General features: G+C 38.8%; 1 protein-coding gene across 2 annotated transcripts in view; it reads left to right on the plus strand.

Annotated features, from left to right (window-relative positions):
- Window positions 1-4,078, plus strand: part of CTR9 (CTR9 component of Paf1/RNA polymerase II complex) — a 29,936-nt gene extending 25,858 nt beyond the window's left edge. For both annotated transcript variants that reach the window (XM_087718019.1, XM_087718011.1), the window contains 2 exons: window positions 977-1,089; window positions 2,944-4,078. In XM_087718019.1, coding sequence (XP_087574145.1) covers window positions 977-1,089; window positions 2,944-3,352 — 522 coding nt within the window. In that variant the 3' untranslated portion in view covers window positions 3,353-4,078. The remainder of the gene's footprint in view (window positions 1-976; window positions 1,090-2,943) is intronic.
- The last annotated feature ends 9,253 nt before the right edge of the window (window positions 4,079-13,331 follow it).

Below are 13,331 nucleotides of genomic sequence, written 5' to 3' on the forward strand. Positions count from 1 at the left end.
CCCTTGAGCCTCTTTGCTTATCTTTATCTGATAGGTTGACATGATTTCTTTCAGAGCATTTGCATCCTCAATCATTTGTACTTTCTAATCAAGCTTCAGGACTCTTTAGAAATTCTTCTTCTTCCATGTCTAGATCAAATTTAAACAGACAGAATGAAACCATCTTCTTGGCTTTGTCATTGGCCAAGATTAAATCATTAATAGTACATGCTTCTGGTAGTTGCTAACATACTAGCAGATGGGCCAGGCTCTGTGTCTCTCCATATTCACATAAGCATGTTGTTATCCACTAAGAGCCTCCACTTGAGATTATTGGTTTTACATTAAGGCACTCCAACCTTCAACCTATTCAGGGTCCTTCACATAGCATAAGGGAGGTCAGATTCTTTAGCCATATCTTTCTTTAATGTTATGTTTCTTGTTTGATGGCCTCCTCCTTCCATCTTTTTGTTAATTTAAATTAAATTAATGTAGTTAATTTAATTTAAATTAATTAATTTAGAAATGAAGATATGGAAAATTGGAGCTTATTTCTTCCAGGATAACAGCTTTTGGTTCTTGTTCTGTTTTTTAATTTGAAACATTTTTAATACAAAAAATCGAATGGAGGTAGTAGCGAGGTAGGTATAGGAGATATTCATGTGTATCCTGGCACCTCCAGGCTCACAGCATATATAATAACCTCCTTTGTTACGACAGAGTGTAGCAGTTTCTTGAAAGTTTGAATGGTTTTTCTCCATAGTTTTTTAGTTCAATCTTTAGCAATTGGAAATTACTTTTATATCCTAGACCTATGGGATTGGATGTAATTTAATAAGACATGGATGGAAAGAGAAATGCGTAGCCGCTGATAACTAAATCGTTTTATTTTTCTATCACAAGCTTCTGTAATAGGAATATGTAATAGTTTATTTTATTAAGGAGCTGAAAGTCAATTTTCTTTATACGTTCTATCCCTTTCCCCCCATATCTGCAGTCCAAACCAGAACGCTTGCCTCTTTCAATGAAGGGAAAAATCAAATCTAAAGCCATCATTTCATCAAGCGATGACTCATCTGATGAAGATAAACTCAAAATTGCTGATGATGGGTATGTATATTTATCCCCACTGGAAGTAATAGTGATTGATTTATTCTGATAAAAATGGAGTCACAGTTAACATGTATTTTCTTCTCCATTTCAAAATTGTGAAAAATGCATACACCCTAGTCTATTCTAAGTAACTTCTAATTGAAGGATAATAGAACTAAATTATGAACGATTAAGAAACCTTTTCAAAATCCAGGTAAACCAAGTGACTCTTCATTATGTTTCCTCTTGATATAGTGTTTTATATTTTTCATGAAAAACACAATATCTATTAGTATTTCCTTTGTCTTCATGGGAACAGGAACAGGTAGTCCTTGATTAACAACTGCTCTGTTTAGTGACCATTCAAACGTATGCTGAGAATTAGGTTTACAATCAGTCCTCGGCATCCTCCACAGGTATTCGTCAACTGGCAGTCATTTACGATGGTTGTAGTGTCCCACAGTCATGTGATAGCCATTTTATTTATTCATAACCTTTTTTTTTTTAAACAAATAACTCAAGATAGCAAACATATCCAATACACCTTCCTCCTCCTATTTTCCTTACAACAACACCCTATGAGGTGGTTGGACGGAGTGAGTGTGATTGGCCCAAAGTCACCCAGCTGGCTTTTATGGTTAAGGCGGGAATTGAACTCACAATCTCCTACTTTCTAGCCTGGTGCTTTTACCACTAGACCAAACTGCAACCTTCACAGCTGGCTTCCAACAAGCAAAGTCAATAGGGAAGCTGGCAGGAAGTCATAATAATGTGATGTTGCACTTAAAAGACTGCAGGAAATTTGCTTAATGACTGCAGCAGAGCTGATGTCATAAGTTAGGCACAATCACATGATGTTTCGCTTAACGTTCATGTCACTTAATGGTGTTGGCAATCCCAATTGTGGTCATTGAGAGAGGATTACCTGTAATAGGTTGGTAACATTGAATACTTCTTTGTTTGGAATCCCCAATTTAGACCCAAAGGGGTATTAGGCTAAGGAAGGAAATTTAAGGAGATACAGCTTCTGTTTGGCCTTCATGCTCAATGTAATTAATCCTGATTTGGTGCAAGGGGATAATTCTGAATCTATGTGGAAAACGCACCAAAAGCACTAAATGACGTGCAAAACATTTTGATTCAAGTCATCTGAAGTAAGAAATACTTTGTTTCAAATGGGAAGCAGCTGATTTGCACTCCAAAGATAACCATTTAGAACATTTGGGAAGTGTTTTGAGCTAAGACTCTGTCTCAAGATCAGAAGTGATCTTTCATATTTGAGGTGGCTTTATTCAAAATATTTCAGTAACATCTAAACTGCAATTATGCATCATTAAACTTCCTGAAAAGGTGATTAATGAGTACTTTCTTTCCTGGCTACAAAATTAGATGAAAAGGTGTAAAGTGACATCTCAAAAACTGTAGAGCAGTGATGGCGAACGTTTTCGGCACCGGTTGCCCAAACAGCAACATGCATGTGCACCTACTGGAGCCTCAGAAACCAGAATACCAGCTGGCCAGCATGCATGCGCACCGGCCAGCTGGTCTTTGGGTTTCTAGGGCTCTGGCACATGAAGATTAGCTGACCGGCACGTATGAGTGCACTGAAAACCAGAAGAGCAGCTGGCGATGGCGCACATGCCCATAGAGAGGGCTCTGCAAGCCATAGGTTCGCCGTCACGGCTATAGAGGTAACAGCTTAAGGACAGTCTCAACAAATGATCACAAATGATATTTTATTTAACTTTCTTGGCGTAAGATCAATTATGCTGGACAAAATTAACATAACTCCCAAGAACTTGAAGTATTTCTTATACAGCTTAAGGTTCTGCTTCAGATGTTTGCATTTTATTTTTCTCTTTGCTTGAACAGGAATGCCAGGAACAGCAACAGTGACTCAGATGATGGCGAGCAGCGTCCTAACAAAAATGTTGTGTCTGACAGCGATTTGGACAACAGTAACAAGTCTGGCAGCGAGGGAGGCAGTCCCAGGAGATCCAGTGCCCGCCCTTCAGATGAAGACTCAGACAGCGATGGTTCAGTGAGAAAGAGAAGACAGTCTGATTCGGAGCAGTCAGATAATGAGTCTGTGCAGTCAAGAAGAAGTCAATCTGCTGGTTCTGAGAACGAATCTCGCCCAGCTTCCCGCAGTGCTGATTCAGAGAGAGATTCAGAGAGAGTCTCTGACAATGAGGCCTCGGCTAATGAATCTGAGCCAGAGGCTTCCAACAACGAGGCTTCCGAACGAGGTTCATATCATGGATCTGATGATAGTGATTAAATGTCAGCTGCACCCTGGTTCTTATAAACTCCTTTGTAAATACATATCGCTCTGAGCCAAATGGGAAGGATAGACAACCATCATTTAATATCTCAAAATTGATTTTAAAGCATGCATAGCTATGCTTTAGGAACAAAGTCTTGAAACTTTTCCTACAACATTTTTCTACTGAACTACCCATTCACTAGAGCCTAGTGTTCCTTTAGCATATGTGAGCTGCTCAAGTACCACATTTGGCAATAAGTAAGCTGCATACTTATGTTCTGTAGGCCTCCTAGAGTTGCCCTATCGGGAAGATGGGCAGCATATGAATTTAATAAATAAAATAGGATGTTGAAAAGTTTATTTTGTTGAAATGTACATATGATCTGAAATGGTCAAAATGGTAATGTGGCATCCAGTTATGCTCACTTGAACCACCTGAAATAAATGCCTTGAAGCCCTCTGGTTTGGGTGGAAGACTGTAGCTCGTCCTGCCTTCCCTGGTCTTGCTTGATGTTCCGGTACTTTCTGAAGTGGTGTAAAGAATGGGTCTACAAGCTGTCATTCTGGCTAGCAAGCTCTTTTTGTTATGTACATACCTCTTGTAGTAAAATTCTAAATTTTGAATTTTTTTTTTAATTTGAAAATTGCTACAGGTACATAAATAAATTATAGCTTTGTAATGTGGCCAAATTGCAATATTGTACAAGAGCCCACCTGGAATAAAATGATCTGCTTGTGGCATGTAATAGTCATTATCATCTGTTCAGAGTGGTCCACTTTATTACGGCTTTTGACAATTCTGTTTTCTGAAATAAATCCTTTTGAGTTCAGTATTAGCATTTTTAGCATAGAGGATTATGTTATGGTCATCCTGGAAAGTTGGATTTGGGCATCTGCGGGATTTAATTTCAAATTATAAATTACTTTTTCAATATTCCTTGACTGCCCATTTCCAGTCCATACCTCTATGTCAGAAGTACAAAGAGTTCATATGGGCAGATAACATTCAACTACAACTCCCATCATTTCCTATTAGGAACGATTGGCTTGTATTTAACTTTATTTGGTCAAATGTGATTCGACACACAAGGGATTTGTGGTACAAAAGGACTCAGTGTACATGCAAAGCAATAGAATAGTAATCATAGTAATAGAGTGAAGAAGAGAATATGGATAAATAATAATGCCACAACTATACTACATGGGTAGTATAGTTACATAGGGATTAGACATCTGGGGAGATTCTCAGTCATCCAGGTCAATTTGCCTTTTGAAAAAGCACCTTTAGGATAGAGATTAGACAGCACTGTAAGAATTAGATGTTCAGCAGAGTGATAGAAATTTTTTTGGGGGGGAGGGAAACCTGTCCCTGTGTTTAATTGTTTTGGCATGCAATGGCCTATATGGCAGCATCTTGAGAGTAGGCGTTGAAATTGTTTATGTCCAGGATGTGAAGGGTCTGCAGATACCTTCTCAGCCCTTCTGACCCGTGCAATATACAGGTCTTCTCCTATTCTGCTAAGACTGCTAAAAGCTGTAGTTCAGTACAAGTAGTCCTCAAGTTATGACCATAATTATTGGTCATAATTATGATCAACTATTATGACCATGGTTATGACCCACTACAGTTGTCTTGACAGTCATAAATTGGATCGCCCATGTGACTGACCTGATTTTACAACCCTTTTTGCAGTGGTCATTTAGCAAACTGCTAAAAGGTTTGCTATGGGCTGGTTTTGCTCGTAGCTGTGAGGAGGAGGCATCTGTTGGAACTTCAAATCCAAGCCCTAAGTAACCCTCTACAACTGTTACTAAGCAACTGGTTGTAAGTCAAGGATTACCTGTATCCTGTAGAAGGTTGCAATTATTTCTGTTCAAACTCCAGGTGCCAAGAACAATATTTAATAGAAACAGCAAAGCCACGTAACATCTGTTGTCTTGATTATTTTAGTAGCCTGTATGATTTGGTTTGTAATTTGGAAACACGGTAGAAATGATAACAGACCAGTTTTTGATATTGCTTATCTTACATGAAGAAAGAAAAACCTGTCATGTAGCATTCTTGTACTTTCACTCTTCAATAATTTTAAGGAGCCCTAAAAGAAGTAATTTTCATTTGTTGTTAGCAATGGTAAACCAGAAATATGGGAATGATTTGCTCAAATGAACTAAGTGATAAAGAAATGGGTAAAAACGCAATCTAAAAATTGACATAAATAGTGTTACTTGGTTCACAATTTTTGATAATATGATGACTGATACGATATATTCTGGCTATTCTCTGAAGAGAGTTTGGCATCTGATATTTATAAGGATGTTGTAAGATTAAAAAATCATGATTGGCCATGCCAAAAATGGCTGTTAGGAATTGTGGTTCAGCAAAATCTGTTGAGTTGGAAGTTTTTCATTCTCATTCTGTAAAGTTAACCCACAAAGCAAGTTAGACCAAAGTCCACCAACAGAAAGGGAGAGGCTGTGACAAGTTGAGCATTATAAGGAATGCAAAACTTGTTGAAATTCTTGCCACTTCATTTTTTCCTTCAAAACGTTTAGCTTCTTCTCATCTAAAAAGCTTGGTTGAGAAGCTTGGATGAAGTGAAGAAGGTTGTTGGAGATGAAAAGCAAAAAAATTTTAAGGGAAAAAACCCCAAGAAAGTCCAGTTGCCTTTTGGAAAAGCATCTTTGGGCTCTTTCATATAACTTGTTCTAGTTCAAAGTCTTCATTCTTTGGGAGTGAGTTATTTTTGCTTAGGAAAAGCTGCCAAGGGTTACATTGATCAACTTTCCCCCACCTTCACCTCTTGCCAGCTTCAGCTTCCTGTGTTTCTCTGCTAACACAGTCAACACAACCATTGACTGTTAGCAGAGAATTAAGGAAATTGAAGTTAACATTACAATAGTTGGGGATTAATTCTTGAATGGAGCAGGAACTTCCATGAAGCAGCAATTTTTTAGGCTGCAAAGTAGACAAGGAAACATGATATAATTTAGCTATCAAAATGAATTTGATGCTATGTAAATTAACAGTGCTGTCCATATACATTTTCTGTCTAATGCAATGCATTTTCAAATAAAATGCATTTATTCTGGAATCGTTTCCATTAAAATTGGCAGATTAAGATGGGTTGCTCAAGGGGCGTTTGGAATACATGTTTCAGAGGTGCTGTGTGTGCGTGCGTGTGTGCTCCCTTTTTGGCACTCAGTGCTGAAAAGGTTTGCCATTACTGTTCTATGCTATTATTTACACACATCCTTCTGATGCTGCTGCATTAGCCCAGTTTCATGCTGTGAAATGAGGCGAACAGCCCATGTGAGAGAAAGGCCACACTGCTATTCCTTCATGCAATTATTAAGTTTAATTTATCATAAAATATTTTAGATTAAACCAGGCATCCTCAAACTACGGCCTGCTAATGCAAAGTATCTGGCCCGTGGAGTGTTGGGATGAAAAGCAGCTGCCAACTTGTAAAGTAGTGCTTTAAAAACACTTAAAAAACAGCCTTTCAGATGTTTTTCGCAGCCATGTGATCCAGGGCTGGTGGGTGAGCTTTTAAAGTAGTGCTTTAAAAGTGGGTGGGTGGGGGACATGTCTCCATGTCCTCTAGCTTTTTCAAAGTCATCTGAAGTTGACTAACACTAATTCAAATGCAACCGCAATATAATTCCTGAAGGAGAATTCACCCACTGCTTTGATTCTTCCCATATATAAAGTACATCCACCAAATTGGTTGCTGAACAATTTTGGTAGATACCCATGTGTATGTATATACACATGCACAAGTGTGGCAAAAAGAAAATCAGTTTGTGAATTCTCCTCCAGGCTTAAAAGATCTTTAGCCCTGCAATCTCAAATAAGCAGGCCCACACTTCCCATTGAATTAGTATATTTATGTTGGTTTAAATTGTTCATTTTAAATGTTGTATTATTTCATGTTTTTTTGCACTACAAATGAAGATATGTGCAGTGTTCATAGAAATTTGTTCATGTTTTTTTCAAACTGTAGTCCGGCCCCCAACAGTCTGAGGGACCATTATCCCTCCTTACTTCACCATTGGAGGGTCTCGGTCTCTCTCTCTCTCTCTCTCTGTCTCTGTCTCTCTCTGTCTCTGTCTCTCTCTGTGTGTGTTGATTCTCGCCTTCTTCTGCCTACTTCCAGTGTCTCTAAATGCCCATCTTGTGGGTTTTAGTTGTAGTCTTAATTGGTGCAGTTCTCAGTCTGGTTTATTGTGTGGTCATCTGAAACATATGATGAGGAGTTATTTTGAAGAAAATCCTGTTTGTTTTATTCTTTTTTTAATGGCCTATTTTAAAGAGCTTGAAGCTGTTGTTGTAATGAAGTTAGGCAAATGGCAAGAAAGAGTACACTTTTTTCCCTGGGTGATGGTGGTGGTGGTAAAGTAAATAGATTTCTTGGGTTGAGCAAGTACAGCAAGGACCACCTAGCCACACCCAACCAGTCACATGACCACCTAGCCATGCCCACCCAGTCACATGACCACCCAGCCGATCTGCCCCCCCAACAATGTGAGGGACTGAATCGGCCCCCTGAATTAAACATTTTTTTTTATTTTTTAACTTGTTTTTATATTCTTATTAAATATTTATGATTGCATTTGGGATGAATAAAAAAGAAAATATGCCATTTTAATACTATGATAATGATTATGAAATAAATGCACAAATACAGTATCATCCAATTTGATAGACATCCAGTTGACTCCAATTGGTTTACAAGTCAAAAACATAAATGAACCCTTCATAAATTCCCTTTTTTGGATCCTAACCATCACAATTCTCATGGAAAATATAATTTCTCCTGAAAACAGAAAGGTCAGAGTGCTCGCCTCAACACCTTCTAAAGAGCCCATCGTGAAGAGGCCAACTTAACCACAGAAGAGAGGCTGTTCCAAGATATCACGGTCATTCTTGAGAAGGATAGCCTCTGGACCCCTTTCATAGAAGGGAGTCTTACATTACAGGATGGGCTTCTATTCAGGAGAGAGTTCTCCATAGCCTTGTTGCTACTTCCTTGGCTCAAATGTTTATTTCCCTAGGATTTCATGGCTATCATGTGAAGCCAGGAAAGGGCACATCAGAATAATAAGAGTTGGAGGATTTCTAGTCCAACCCCCTGCTCTAGCAGGAGAACCTATACCATTTCAGACAAATGGTTGTCCAATCTCTTCTTTAAAATTTCCAGTGTTGAAGGCAAGTTGTTCCACTTCTGGAGGCAAGTCATTCCTCGTTTGCTGGGAACTGTCCTCCACAGCAATTTAGGAGATACTGTATAGTCATGTAGAAGAAACCCCCTGGGCTTCTGCAGAGGCATAAGCCAGTGTAATGCTTGACTGGTGCATTCCACAGTGCTTCTCAGTGCTTCTGTGAGCATTTTAAGCATCCTTTGAAAGAGCATGAATCCTGTGTTGAATAGAAGATTGGTTTAAGCTGGGACAAAGCTGTCGAGTAGTGTGCAGTTAGTTCTTTCACCAATATGTTCATTAGAAGTTTATTTGCTGTTTCTTCTGACAAAGTATTTCTTCTGACATATGTATGTACGACAAAATATTTCTTCTGACATATGTATGTACCGTATTTATTTATTAATCACATTTAGGTTCCATCTCATGGAAGGTGACTCTGGGTGGCATACAGCAAGCCAATGAAACATTATATCTAAAACATATAATAATCACTGGAAAAGTTTTAAAACTATAAAAGTAAAACAGGAAAAGAAAATAATAGATAGTGGTATATTAATAATAGTGGAGTCACTGCATGAGTGTATCTGTTCTCCTGGATTCTCAAGCCTGCTGGCATAAGCAGGTTTTAAGGCACTTTTGAGAGATTGGGAGTAATGAGACGGACCTCATTTCTGAGGTCAGAACCCACAATGTGGGTGCCACAACAGAAAAGGCCCACTGTTACGGCCCACAAAATGTAGCTACCTAGACAATGGAACTCATAATTAAGATTAAGATTAAGTTCACTTTTATTGTCATTTTTGACTGTGAGCACACTGGCACAAATTAAAAATGAAATTCTGTTGCCTGCTCGCAAAAGAAAGTATGTATCTACCCATACATGACACACATAATCACTGTCCATTTGGAATACATAGCGGAAAGAGGAAATTTGTGAGTTCATATGGAATAAAACTGACTGAATCTAGATCAGGTGTCAAACTCAAGACCCAGGGACTGGATCCAGCCTGCAGGGTGCTTAGATCTGGCCCGTGGGGCTGCCCTGGAAACAGCCAAGGACCAGCCCGCGGTGCTTCTGTCAGCGAAAACGGAGCTCGGGAGGCTTCATGTGCCCCTGCCCCCCAAGCTCCGTTTTCACTGGTGGTGGATTGCAGGAGCCTGTCGCAACCAGAAGCAGAGCTCGTGAGGGCTGTGTGTGGCCCCGAGCTCTGTTTTCTTTCGCAGAAGGTTGCAGGAGGCTGTTGCAGCTTAAAATGGAGCTTGGGAGCCCATTTTCATTGGCAGAGCACTCGAGCCATCACAGGCGCCCCTAACACAAGTGATGTTGAGCTGGCCATGCCCATCCCAGTCCTCCAACGTCAAACACAATCCTGATGCAGTCCTCAATGAAATCGAGTTTGACACCCCTGATCTACATGTTCTGCTTCGAATACCACAAAGCCTCCTCTCAGAAGGTAACAAGAAAAACAGGTCATGAAGAGGATGCGTAGTATCCCAGACAATCCTGTGGACTCTGCTCTAGCATAGTTTATATGCTACAGTATGTCCTGGATAGAAGGAAGTGAACTATCAATAATCTTTTCTGCCATCCTCACCACTCTCTGCACTGTCTTCCTGTCCCAAAGCAGTAATGCTTCCAACCAGACAGTAATGCAATATAACAGGATGCTCTTGATCGTTCCTCTATGACAAGTGGTAAGGACAAAGGAAGATGGATGTACTTTTCTCATGCGACACAGAAAATGCAGGCGCTGGTGTAATGTAGCCATTCTCCTACTTTTATTACTTCCATGAACTTGTGCATAACATTGTTATCACCTTGACTGGTCAGCCCTTCTAGAACGTGAATTATGCAACTACACTTCTTGTGCTACTTTGTGCAATACATGATTACTTATATCACTCTAGGTATGCATAAGCCACTTTGCATACCCCTTTTCTGCCTGCTTTGACAGCATTAGACGTCAATGAGAATGGTGTAATTCCAAAAGTCTGCTCTAAAGCCATGTTCTCCAGGGCTATGTCCTGGCTATTTCTGGCTTTTGCAGGCTACAAGGTTAGAACAGATTTTAGTTGTTCTCTGCCAGCATCTCTATCCCCTTGAAACAATGGAGTTAGCTTGCTATTGATCAACCCATTTCACCCCACACAATCTCTTTGGGCATTTTGTCAGCCAGGAAGGCTATTTTTGAACTTGTGTTCAATGCAATTTTAGAAGTGTTAGTGATTGTGTTCAGAAATTAAACAACGGACAGGTGGGGTAGGATGCTGAAACAGGATCAAGAACGCTTCATCCACCTTCATCTCAGGTTCCCCTTAGAGCCTACAAAACTTTTGATGGTTTGCTAATTTAATAATATTTGACACTGTAAATCATATAATATAGTAAAAATCTCACAATCCGGTGCCTCTTTACTGAGTTGGGTGTTTTCACAATATAATTTTATGTTGCACATTAGTGCTGGGAATTGCCTAAGACAGATAGAGCAAGACAGTATGCTTTAAACCCACCATTTTAAAGTGAGATGGATAGGAATTGTGATTCAAAAGGAGGGAAATTAGTGTCTGTCTTAACATTCTTCTGATTTCAAACAGGGAATATTGTTCTCAGTCTTGTTACTAGAAACTCCATTGCATAGTATATTTCTTCTAAATATATCTATACAATCCTATTATCTTATCTTTTACCAATTGGAAGTTACTGTGCTTATCTTTTTTTAAAGATTTTTTTCTTTCCATTTATATTTCTTCTTGTGATACTTGGTAATAGCATCCCATGGTTTTGCTCAACCAATCACATTTTGTGAATCTCAGATGTGCTTTGAAATATACTGTATTTAGCTAATTTCAATGGCCTAAAAAAGTGGCCAAGTCCAATCTATAATCAAGACAGGATTAGCAATTAGTAATGCCAGATCTGACCTGAGCCAAATAGTGGTCACCATTTTCAGTTGAAACATCTAAATTATAATTAAGGAAGTCACTGACATAATCAGGTTTAGAAAGGATTTACTTTCAAAAGTATTATTCCCACTTCTAAATTACCATTCAGGTTGCAAACTGGCCATACTAAACTTGTGTACAAATTTACATTCTGCACATCAAATGGTGCACTTTAGGGGAAGTATCAGGTGTCTTCTCCCTGGATCAAAACTTGCTGTGACTGGAAATGCACCTGGAATGTGTTCTGGCTAAAGGTACTCAGGGCGGGGACAGCAAGGAAAACAAAAATGAGTGTTGGGTGGTGGTGGTAGGTAAATGCAACATGCTGGTCAGATGGCAGGGAAGCATGTAGGTTGATTGGATAGTGACAGCAATCACTGTTGTTATAAAGTTGATGGAATCAGCGATGGACGGATGGCCCAATCATATATGCTGCTTTAATTCAGGAGTGGCATCAGGGAGATGTGGTAGTCTTGGCTGACACAGGCCAGATGGAAGGTGAAACGCATCAGCCTTGCCCTATTTCCACTGAAGATTCCTCTTTTTTTTCTTCAGGTGAAAGCCAGAACCAAATTGTTGGATCATAATCTTCACTAAATAATCCTGCCCAAAACTCTAGCATGCATGTTTTATGCATGGACTCAAAACCATTTTCCAGTTTGTACACACCCTACTCTAAATTATTCAATATCCACATGGGTGTACAATTCTTATTCTCAAACCTACAATTCAAAAAAACCTGTCAGGTCTCTGAGATCTGACTGAATTACTTGTATCACTGATGCAACTGTTTATTTCATAGCCAATAATTACAAGAACATGAACCACAAAAATGGCAAAAAACATGACAAAAACACACTATCTTTCATGTAAAAAAATTAGTATAACTAGTGCCTTATATTATCCAAGTAATATACAGGTTATTCTGCTTTTGTAAGATTTCTACATATATTAGACCATATTCTGTACAATGGAGCTGGTAGTCTTGGAAGAACTTCCAACTACAGACGAAAGTACAGTAGATTGTGTTAATCCATTATTTAGTTTGGATTTTCCGTATCAGGTAAATCCAAACCATTTTTAGGGCTGCTGCATGAGCCATGGCTAAGTGTATAAACAAAGCCATAACAATCAATTACAGAACATTTAAGATAGTAACTTAATAGTGCCTGCAAAAATAAGAGGAAAGCAGCATACACTACACCAATTCTTCGTTAGTAACAAAATTTAAAGATGAGTTTTAACTGCCACCCAACTTTAGGTTTTAGATGTAATTATTTTCTCCAGAGTATTTTGATGATAGCAACACTGAATCCAAGGTCAGTAAAGGCTAAAAATGCCATAAACTCTCCTTCCACCTTGATACCTATGAGCCTGGAATTTACATACTGCAAGTGCAAGACTATCCGTTGGAAATAAATGGGTAATTGAAAAATAATGCTTTAGTAATAAAGCCATTTGGAATATTGTGGATGTTTGGACTCTGGAAAATGCTGTCTTGTTTCTTTTTTCGAGAGGGGATAGATCTAATGAAGCATTCAATAGTTGGCAAAGTAGTTTATGATAGGCAGTGTAAGGAAGCAATTGTATTCAGAAAAATATACTGGGATTATACAATATTTGTTCATAGAAAGTCAAATGGAGACAGGAGCTAAGAACACATTTAGATCAATCAAGGCTAATACTTAAGACAATGTTAAGTACATAATAATCTATGTAGTCCTTCTTGCTCCATTTTGGCACTAACCTGTTGATTCCAGTGATGTTAAATACTGGAGCTATGAGGCACGTTTCCTAAATTTTAGGTATATAACTTTAATGTAACTTTACTTTGTATCACCCCCCCCCC

The sequence above is a fragment of the Thamnophis sirtalis genome, unplaced genomic scaffold (assembly GCF_051295495.1).
Source record: "Thamnophis sirtalis isolate CommonGarterSnake01/CBP01778 unplaced genomic scaffold, rThaSir2_p1.2 scaffold_1, whole genome shotgun sequence".
Classification (NCBI taxonomy): domain Eukaryota; kingdom Metazoa; phylum Chordata; class Lepidosauria; order Squamata; family Natricidae; genus Thamnophis; species Thamnophis sirtalis.